Source organism: Seriola lalandi, unplaced genomic scaffold, assembly GCF_002814215.2.
Source record: "Seriola lalandi dorsalis isolate HSWRI2012SDOR001 ecotype SW California unplaced genomic scaffold, Sedor1 jcf7180002054237, whole genome shotgun sequence".
Classification (NCBI taxonomy): domain Eukaryota; kingdom Metazoa; phylum Chordata; class Actinopteri; order Carangiformes; family Carangidae; genus Seriola; species Seriola lalandi.
Window position 1 is genome coordinate 431759 of NW_019524790.1, and position 11072 is coordinate 442830.

The following is an 11072-nucleotide window of genomic DNA, read 5'->3' on the forward strand; positions in this document are numbered from 1 at the left end:
CCCCTCCCACCCTGCCCCCGCCTCACATTTCTTGCAGCAGCGTCATGCATGGGGGCATTCCCTGAACAGGAACAGATTTGTTTAGTTTGCTGTCATTTTCTTTCATTGGACCCCTGTCTTTTTTCTTTTCTTTTTTTTTTATCATGTCTGAAAGCTGAAAACAGAGAGGCTATAGTGTGAAGAAGAATGTTGTCCCTCTCCTGTTTATGTTTTGCTACACTCTGCTTTGCATCTTACTTGCTTTGTATCGCCTGTCCCTTTTTTCCCCTCTCTGGCGTTCTCTCAATATAATAGTGATGAGACATTTTTTTTGTCTCGTCTGATTTTTTTAAAAGACTTTTTGGCTCGTTTCTGAGGTTCGTCTGAGTGGGTTAATTGTATTTATTCTGGGTTGGTGCCCAGACTGATACATTCTTGGGCTTTTGTGTGGAGCTGAAGGGCCAGAGTATTGTCCACAGTGGACAGGTAAGGTGAAATGGCCTGACAATCACTGAGGTTGCTGCCGTTAATGTTCCAGAAATATGACAAGACTGCACTTAATGCTTCACTCTCAGTCTCTGTTGACATGTGGCAATGTCTAAATTTGCTTGAGTTTAGTTGAACTGCAGCTGTGCTTTGAATTTAACTCTCAGTCTTTTGGCTCTTGGCAATCTCTGCTGATGTGTGCTCTCCACTTGAGTCCATATTGATTAACTTTCATGTTATTCATACCTTTCATCTGTCATTACTTTAAGCACAGGCCATCTTCATTTTTCAAAATGGACATGTATCAAGAATGTTTGGCTGCTCTGACGTTCGAAACATCACAGAAAGTCGCTTCAAGTCAAACACAGTAGATTCTCTATGACGACAAGAGCTCGTGCGGTTACTTGTGACATGGTTTGTGCTCCTGAAGCTCCATCACTCCCTCAGCGACCAATTAGAAATGATTAGTTGCGTCTTTTAGCAGTGACACAGTAACACCAATGTGATCTAACTTCGTCTGGACTGCAGGTCATCTCTCCCCTCCTGAATCACATCGCTTTCCCGTCCCTCACCCCCTTCCTCTCAGCCTTTGTGTTTTCCCATGTTAACAGTCTGTCATCCCACCTGAAAATCATCTCATTCTCCACAGTGCCATGACATCGAGGGAAGAGCTCTCCTCCTTGCATGACAAAGCAGCCTTCATTTAATGTGATGTATCCTGCAGACCTAGCGTATCAGTCACGCAACAGTTACTTCCTACAGGAAGTTTTAGAAATAAGAGATTCCCATATGTTGTAAGAGATTGGATAAATGTTGGCTCAGATGAGTAAATGCTATTCCATATGTTTTCATTCCCCTATTGAGGTCGGTGAGAAGAAGTGGAGAGAGCTATAAAATGATGGCTGACCATTGTCAACCCATAAAGATTATACATTTGAATTGCTGTTTTATAAAAAAAAGTGGCATAATGAATAAATGAAAAGATGGTTCCTCAAGGACAGGACACGAATGATAAAAGGCTGTAGTGAATGGGAAGTATGGTAACCATCCAACTAAAGTGTCTGTGAAGGGAGATCAAACACACTGAACCTGTGAATGCCACATTCTGTCCAAGGTGACTCTAGCTGCAACTCTGACAAGTCTCTGTTTACTTCCTAACATATTCAGGAGGTGAAACTCCAGCTGGTGCAGTGTGAAATCCCAGAATCCATCACTTTTTTCTGAGGATGGAGAAGTTTTTCTTCTTGCTTTTCCTGTCTATTGGAAGTGTTATGTTTGCTTTTCAACAGGGAGTATCTTTTTGAGGAGGAAAGGTTTTTGTTTTATGCCATCTTGTTTGGTGTGCTGGCGAGATGGGAATGAAAGCCATTAAATAGTCTTAGTCAGGGGAAAAAGGGGAAAGTGGGCTCCTTTGCCTCACCCCGCCTGTGTGTCACCCCGTCACCTCTATGCTGAGGGGGCCTAAGGTTTTGTGTGGGAGTCCAACACATCTGAAAAGAGGCCCAGCATGGAGCCTACAGGATCCCCCGTCCTGCTGCATGCATAGAAACATCATAAGAAAAGACGGAACGTCCACAAACTCCTTTTGAATATTAAAAGGAGAATTATCACAGATAAAAAAAAGGCCGGGAAGATGAGAGACAGTCTCTCCATTCAGCAGTGGGATGGCGAGATGGAGAAGGGAGTGAACTTCACCATGCACATTGTATACAGAGATGCCCTCATTAAGATCCCATCGTCCTCCGGGGGGGAAACATTGTCACTGGATTTAGGAGACTAGCCAAGACTGCAGGGGTTTATGTATTTGGCAGATCTCAGGGGTAGCGGCATGAAGGGTTCTTGGTGGGAAGTGCAGCAATGTTTGCAGTTTGTCGCTGTTTTTGGGAATTTTCAAGAGGACCTTTGGATTGTATTTTTATTTTTCGCCCCTTTTCAAGGAATACCTGTGATGTAACCAGGGTAACAGTGAATTGTGGAATTTGCTTGACATTTCTTTGCAGAGACAGACCAGTCCGCAGCCACTGAACTATCAAGAAAGGTGTATTTTTTTTTGTATGATAGTTATATGCACATCTTCTGGCTCTGTGTTGTCCACACACGTCACCATGCAGATAGTGTGTTTGCTGGTGGTGCTCTTCGCCATGCTGGTCATGCTGGGAGTTCCTAAAGACCATAAGGGTCCACACGGAGCCCATCGCATCACTGGGTCACAGAAGTCTCACGGGTGCAAACGGCTGCCTAATAATTTAGGTCTTCACCAAAACCACCAGACTTTGAGGCACTCCCACAACAAACCACACAAATGTAACCTGATCTATCACAGTAAGTACAAGAAGTGCTATATTACATAACTGTCATCCAAAACATAATGACACATCAAATCTTTGAAAGTTGTTTTGGTTCTCTTTAGAGCTTGTGAAAGTATTAAAGCCCTGGAGTGCTTAGCAGTCAGGGATGGGCAAGTTTTAATCCTTTTGTGCTTTGTATATTCTTGGAAGTTGTTTAGTGCGAAATGATTCGGTTGCGGTGTTAAAAGCTCTCCGCTGTCTCTGCTGCCATTACAGCCCAGACAATGTCGTTTTTTTTTTTTTTTTTTCTTGCCTCTGCTGGGGCGATCAAGGTTTCAAGGGAGAGGGAAGAGAGCCTCCCTGTTCATGAGGCTCAGCTGCCAGAACTTGTGGCAGTGTGTGCTTTCTTTTTTCTTTTCTTTTCTTTTTTTATTTTATTTCTTTTTTGACAACCATAGATGAAGGGGGAAGCCAAACCTGAATACAAAAGGAGTTGGTGCAACATTAAACTATGAAATTGTGGTGAAAATGTTCAAGTCACGGTGAAGTCCAAGAGCAGCCTACAAAGCATGCTGCTCATTATGCTGGGATGTTCTTTGAAGCTTCCCAATACAATAATAGCAGTAAAATAACTATCATAATATAGTTCTCTTTTTCACTATTTTACACTTTTTTCCTTATTACAAATATTTGAATTTAATGTGAGAAAAGGAGGAGTGAGAGCACTGGGAGTATCTGCTTTGTGTCTTATTTCAGCATTTTATTCTCTGCTGTTCCACGGCGAACATTTAAAATGCTCACATCCTCTCGCATTAATCAGCCCTTCCAGACACCCTCCTATCCTGGTGGGTCTAAGTGGGGACTTTGCTGATAATTGCTTCTATGTTACAGTTCCCTGCTGCTGGCTAGAGGAAATTTTACGATTTGATTGGTGGTGTTCAGCTGAACAGCCACTCTGCAGATCCAGGGCTGTAAAAGCTATCAGGAAAACAGGGCACATGAGGACCAAGTGGGAATGGAGTGTGTAAAACTGTAATATAATGCACACATGGATGATTGAGAAATAAAAACATGTTTGGAGTTGAAAGACAGACTTTTGTCTGAATATGAGAGTTGGGTAGCGTTTTTTCTTCTTGCAGGCTCCAGCAGAGGTCTCAAACGACTGCATAGAGACGTGTAAGGATCACTGAGGGGGATAAACTGAAAGTAATGAACAGTTAATGTTGACATAAGTATATTTTTTATGTGATAACGTGTTCTTTCTTTCTAGTGACTAAGTTTAAAGTGCTTGTATTTGCACTGTTATCGTACCATGTGCTAAATTAAGTGCTGTCATGGTCCTGCAAGAAAATATGCTTATAAGGGCTATTTATAGGATATTGTGTTTATTTCTGATGACGCACATTACAGTGAAACCTAAGTCCTTGCACTAATAAAACGTAATTTAAAACAGCCATGTGCTCACATTTCAAAATATGGATTGAGTTAGTTGATACACGGATTGTCTTTCTCTGAGAGCAGTGGTCGAACAACAAGATACTGTGTAGTGCCGTGCCATTAAACTGCATCTTCATCCAGCACGAAATAGCTGAATCTAGCTATTTTATTTTTAATGTAAGCTTGTGATATGAAAAAAAAAAAAAAAAAGAATATGATCATTCTTCATGTTGTTTCCCAGCCAAAAACATTGCATTTCTGAGAACAGATGGTGGTCATCAGTCGTGGGCGTTTGCTCTGAGAAGTTTCTGTTTGACACATGAAACAGTTGAAGAGCCCTTGTGCTGGGCGACTGTGTTACTACAGGCACTATAAGGGGACATATGCTCAGTAGCTTCTGCTCTTGCTCGGTCAGTTCCGGCAATCTTCACTGGAGGGCGCTGTTTGGTAACAAATGTTCCGTGAAGCCAACACAGAGGCTCAGAGCTGGTAGCTGAGCAGATGAGGAAGTCTGCTACAGTTCTTTCTTTCCGTCTCTTTTCATGTCTTCCACACATTTTTACATATTTTAATGCAACATGACTTCTGCGGTTATAAATTAGCCATGTGTGCCAGGTCTGTGTCTAAAGTAGATTCTGCCTCAGAGGCTGTAAGATAAAGTGATAACACCATTGTAGAGAAGAATGACTTTTGAACAAAAGTAAAAATAAAAAGATAGAAAACACATTTTCATGCTGAGTCCAGAGTTTATGTCACTCTGGGGGTGGGGGTGTAAAACCGGGAGCATGGATCACCAGATAAATTGTTAGGTCTAATTTTAATATGTAGTAGTTTATTTAGTTTGTACTTTAAACACTGCACTAATATGCATTAACTTGTTTTTCTTTGGATTTCTATTATAAGCTAATATGGAAAACAGCCCGAGAGCTGTTTGGAAACGCCATGAATGAAGCTCTCAGTCCATAATAAACAATACAGGCCTGCATGCATCAGGTTTTTACATGTAAAACAACAATAAAAAAAAATGTAAAGAAAATGGTGAAACTATGGGATAAAGTAGGCTATGTCATTCTTATACTGTTCTAAGACACATTATTTTGTCCTATAATACATTTCATAAGGATAAAAATAGCATCTTATAGCAAATGTAGTTTCTACTATTGCAATATAAATGAGCTATGAAAACCACAGGAGACAAAACAAAAGGCTAAACTATGTTAGAACCAGTTGTATAATAACTACTGAGTTCCAAAAACATACTGTTGTGTTAAGTCCCTCAAGGAATATCACTGGAATGGGCTGTTACATTTGTTTTGAGTCAGGAACCTCAGAAAGAATAAAAACAACATGTCCGAATAGTTTTATAAGCTTTCTCTTATTATTGGACATAGTTACAGAAAATACAGTAGCCTGCCAGTGCGCGCTCTGTTACTGCGCTGCTCAGTGCGATCCAGGCGGGAAGAGGTTAAATTTCTTCTCTGGGAAACATTGTCGGGTCTATGGAGGGGGTAGAAAGGCGCATACCAATTGTCGAGGCATTCCGCTTTCCTTGAATGAAATGCTGTGAATATGAATCCGTGTGTCCCCCCGCTCGCCTGAGGTTCGGGGTCTGCGACGCGCTCGGGGATCAGTCGGGAGTTGCAGCAGCGGAGGAGAAACGGGGGGGAAAGTGATGGAAAAGTTGCACTGATCTCGTGCGTGTGGATCTGGTGGATGAGGGGAGGACAGGACTAACTCGCAAAGTTTCCGATCTCAAGTGACAGATTCGAAACTGGACTGAAATAATGTGACTGCAAGGACGGAGCCTCTTCGCCTGGACTACAGCGACCGCTCGCGTCATTTTACTCACTTTTGAGTTTACTTTAAGTTTGAAGTGGATTTATTATTGATCCCCTTTTTTTTTCTTTTGCACAAAGGAACTAAATGGTTTGAATGAGATCGCCTGGCTGGTCATTGAGCACTCGGCAGTAACGGGATGAATTCAAAGAAAGGATAGAGCTGTGCTTCTTCTCTGCTCACATATTCTCCCATGGTTTTAACACATGCTCCCACTCAGTTCAGCCCATTTACTGAAACAGAACCTGTGTTGAGATTCCGGGCTGTTTGGAACTGGTTTCTGGGGTTTTTCTCCCATCTTTTTCACCTTTCTTCTCAGCGATAAGCAGAAGCCAAAGCCAGCTCAGTGATAAACTGCTCCTGGACTGTTGTGATGTTTTGCTTCTTGTGACTCTCAAACCAAAATCTGGGTGTTAAATGTTCAGACTCTGGATTCTGAGATTTTTGTTTTCCAGTTTGACATGAAGGAGTGGATGCCTAAGTTGTTTTTTGAATAATTTGGATTACATTAGAACATTTCTCATAAGAGAGACGTTGAATGATGTCTCCAACTTCTATTGGATTTGCATTTCTGTTAGGAATTCTCCATGTGTGCTCAGGTGAGTCAAACATCACTATCACCAGTAATCTGCCTGCTTTAGTCTTTTTTATTTTATAGTTTTACAAGTTGAATTTTGACACAAAAAAGTAAGAGAAGAAAAATATCTCAATTAATTTCTTATCTGTGAGGATGAAAAATTCCCTCCTATTATCATTCTTTTGTTACTGTAAAGCTACAGGCCTTGAAGTTATTCGATTAGACTGCATGCGGAACAAAACAGTTTCATTTAAAATCCTTCATTGAAGACTGTATTAATAAAACATATGCCTTCTCAGTGGGAAATGTTTGCTGCAGGGAAAATGTAGACACAAACTTTCCCAACAATCATTTTGAATATTGGGCATTATTAAAAACAGTGAGTGTGTTTTAGGCCTTGCTCTGATATAAAGTAAAAGAGGCTCATCTCTGGTGTGTAGTCACAGTTTAATACTTTGTAATGAGGAAGAAAATTTCTCATACATTAACAGTGCAATTTTCTCCCACGTCCAAGAAAGTCAACTCAAAGGGGTCGTCTACATTTTTTAAGAGCTGAGCACGCATACAGTCACACATAAAGTGCTGAACTCATGTGGGATCAGTGGAGAGAGCAGCTATCATTGGTCAAACAGACAGCACAAGCCCCTGTGGAGACCATGTTTCCGTGTATGTCACGATTCTGCCCATGGACGACTTTTATTGCTGAGTGCAAGGTTGTTCACAGTGGGTTTTTTTTTATGTTTTTGAACTGGAGATGTGCAGCTTTATCACATATCACACCAGTTTTGAATTCTCAGTGTCTTTTCCCAGTGTGACTGTAAGAACTTGTTTTAACTCAGTTTTATGCCATTTAGAGTTAACGTGGAGCTGCAACAGTCTGGTTTCACTTCTCTTTGTCGTCTGTATTTTTTCCTTATTATCTTTCACTATAGTCCTCCTCCACCATCACATGGGCGTCTTTATAGAGCTCATGGACCATGATAGCTCGGCTTTTCCAGGTCGCTTACTTCTGAGCTATGAGGAAGCAAATGCCTGCCGCACGATTATAAGACCTAAGTTAAGGTGTGTCCTGAACTGGTCATAGTAGGGTGTTTTACGCAAAGTTGTCAAAACCCGTTAGAAACGGAATCGTTAAGACAAAAGGTCAAATGAACTACCTTATTTGTTATGTTTATCTATTTATATAATATCCATAACAAAACTACTGTACCACAGACACAACAGTAACATCTAGGCCCTCCACTACTGTTTATTGTAGCTCCAACACTCCTATATAATTACCTAAGTAATAGTCAGTGTAATTGTTTTCAAGTTTAAACCTGAAAATCCATTATGGCTTACCAGTAGTCTGTTTCCAGATGTTCCTAAAAGTGAAGTCTTTCTCTGTGAATGTCAGGGATTTCAATCACGCTCAAAACTGAAAGGACTATAGTTTCCCCAGTGCATTGAGTAAGACATATTACAACATCTTAAACCCCATTCTTACTCAAATATCAGGCGTTTTCTATTTAAGGTCTCAATTCGGTGCTTCATTGGTGTGTTCGTCCAGTTTTTGAGTCTTTGTTTTCTGTGCAGAATTCCATCATGCATATTTAAATGTTACTCATGCTGCCTGATTTGTTTCCTGAATTGGCTCCTTGTTTTCCGTAGATGAGATATGGAAAAGCCTGGGACACCAGAGTAGTCTAAGGAAACACTGTAGCACCTAAACAGGAAATGGGGTCGGAGGGGAGCGTTGAGAACTGTAGGTGGCGGCTCCATCTGCTTTACCCTGAGCCGGATCCTGAGCTTGAGTTGAGCCAGTAATGGTCCTGTCCTGTGAGAAAGACTGCCAGACACCAGGGTTTCCAATTACGCCTAGCTGTGGGGATGTCTGTGGGTGTTTTCTGGGGAGAGGCGTGAGAATAGGGCCTGCTAATAGAGATGGACTTGACTGCAGATACTCAAAGGATTGGTCCTGGATTAGACACTGGTGTCAGGAAAATTGGATTATACGCCACTTGCTGGGAAAAGATTTCATATTTGCTGCTAATTGGAGGGTTAACGACTTCATTCTAGTGTAGGGAAGGTATCAGATCTCTTAGATAAACTCTTAATGGTGTTCAGTAACATCTCCGTGGATCACATGAAGATTGTTTTCACATTGCTGGCCTTCGTTGTAGGAAAGTATTTTTATATCACTTTTATGTGCGAAGTAGAGCGAGCGAGATGGGATGACCTTTGCACCCTGTCAAACTCGTGGTGACTTGCTTATTGCTGCCTCGCGCTGTCTGAAGGTTGTAAATTGATACCTCCATCTATCACGTCTCGTCCTGTTATCAGGTGATCTGTCCTCCCGCTATACACTAAATGGTTGTTATCTCCCCTCAAAGTGCCCGTTAGACCTTATACTCACCTCAGAGGTGCCATTCAGATGAAGGCAAGAGGTGGCTACACTTCTCACACTCAATGTGACGCTCCAGATTACTTTGAGGAGATAAGGGCTGTTAGAACAACATATATGAAGAGATATTTGGAGGCAAGTGTCAGACTTCTGTTATAAAAATAAATAAATAAATAAAAATTCCAAGCATAACAGTGAGTGTGAGGATGTAGCAGTGCTGATAAAAAAAAAAAAAAAATAAGGGCGATGGGAGTGGTGCCCCAGTAATCAGCCCCAGCCCCAGCAGCACCTAGCCGCTCAGGTCTTGACAAATTGAGTCATAAGTGCTGATAAATTGCAGAGCCCTTGCACGTCCTACATCATGACCATATGACAGGACACAGCAGGCTGCAGAGCCAATTAATGACCGGAGGCCACAGGTGAGACCCATCTCTGTCTCCTGTCCTCTTACTCTCACATGGCCTGAAAACATACTCATTAAAGCTCTTCCCTTCACCTGCTCTCACAGCCGGCTACACACTTTTTTTTTTTTTTTTTTTTTTTTTTTTAATCATCATTGTGAAATAGTGTTGTGGTATTCCAAATAACCCAGATATCATGTTGTTTTTTAGGATTTAACCTTCTGAACAGATATTGTGTGAGGGCAGTTGGTGTGTTGCTGAGAAACATAATGGAGAAAGAGCCTTGGGTCTGCTGTGTCACCTCTTTATCTGAGCTGAGAAATCTCACACCTATGTGAGGTGACGGTGTCCATGAAGCTACATCTCTATAACTTCCACTAATGCACATTAATCTGATCCTAATCCAAATCAAGCAGGGTTTCACACCCTAAGATGCAGGATTAGGCTGACTTTGGCTTAGTGAAACCGCATGGAGGAATGTGGGAGGGCGGCCCGTGTCCTCTTCCTGTTCATGAGAACCGTGGCTAAGTCATTAATGACTGAGTAGATAAACATTTCAGAGCGGTTTGTTTGAGGGCAGATAAATTAGGCAGTGACTTTTAATGATCTGCTTTCCCCCAACTGCTCTTCCTTTAATGACCTAAAAGCACCGCTTAATTGGATTAATTAGCAAATCCATCTGACGTCAATAGGTTGTAATTTGCCGTGGCTGCAGCCTGACTGAACTGAGGATTGAGATCATTTCATGAAACTGTGTGTGTCAACCTCTTGGTATTTCAAATTCCATAGAAATGAACTGCAGTGTCTCACTAGCCTTCAGTTTAGACAGTGAGAAATAAGGACATTATTACTCATTGCTGATAATGCTCGTATGACTTACTTAGCAAGTATGACTTTGTCCATCAAGTCTGTCAGTGTAAGATCTAAAAGTGTATAGCGAGACAGCAAGTTAAGCCGTCTACACCGAGAATACTCTGCAACGTAACTTCATGTAAGCGCTTTAGTCTGGAGTTGCCTGATACGACGAGGCAGCAGGCGTGTCCAGGGTATTGGACTCGTGGGTCAAGTCAGTATAGTTAATGCATCTTGTTCTGACAGTGACGTGGAGGACAAACATTCCCTGTTGCCACTCGGTGCGGAGGTGATAAATGGCGCGTCCTCATCGGATGAAAGGTGTTGTCTGGTTTCTGTCTCGGTTCACAAATGGCACGCGTCGAATTCCCACAGCTTTGCATCCTGTTATGAAAAATGCCAAAAGCTTGTGATGCAGACAGTGACACATGAGCAAATTACATAACACTAATCCACATCTGATTCTACATTGCATTAGCATGTTTACTTGATATGGCTTCACTGTGGATTAGTTTCCCCCACGGCTCCACTAATATAGATGTGAGTGAGGAAGAAAAACGGAGAGGTGGGGTGTGTGTTTGTGTATGTGTGGGCTGGCGAAAGGGGGTTTAAGGAATCTCTTCATCCTCTTACCCATCCCCCACTTTTTTTTTTTCTTTTTGTTTTGCCCCAATTTTTTAAGACGTGCCTTTTTTTTGTGGCCGGTCAGCACAGGGCCTTTCTTAAATAAAGCAGGCCGACACGCAGGGAAAAAAAAGCCTGTGGGGACGGGGACGGGGCCACATTGTGTCGCCTTAACAGGGCGATTGTAAGGCATGGAGGGGGGGGGGGGG

The 11072-nt window shown here is 41.9% G+C and overlaps 1 protein-coding gene across 3 annotated transcripts in view; it reads left to right on the forward strand.

The window, feature by feature from the left end:
• robo1 (roundabout, axon guidance receptor, homolog 1 (Drosophila)) overlaps nucleotides 1-11072 on the forward strand; it is a 223179-nt gene that overhangs the window by 89716 nt on the left and 122391 nt on the right. Inside the window, exon 1 of one of the 3 annotated variants that reach the window (XM_023404271.2) lies at nucleotides 5669-6625. The exons of the other annotated variants lie outside the window; for them this stretch is intronic. Within the exon in view, the coding sequence (XP_023260039.1) occupies nucleotides 6565-6625 (61 nt within the window). The 5' untranslated portion in view covers nucleotides 5669-6564. Of the gene's footprint in view, nucleotides 1-5668; nucleotides 6626-11072 lie in introns of those variants that run through there. 3 annotated transcript variants of the gene reach the window in all.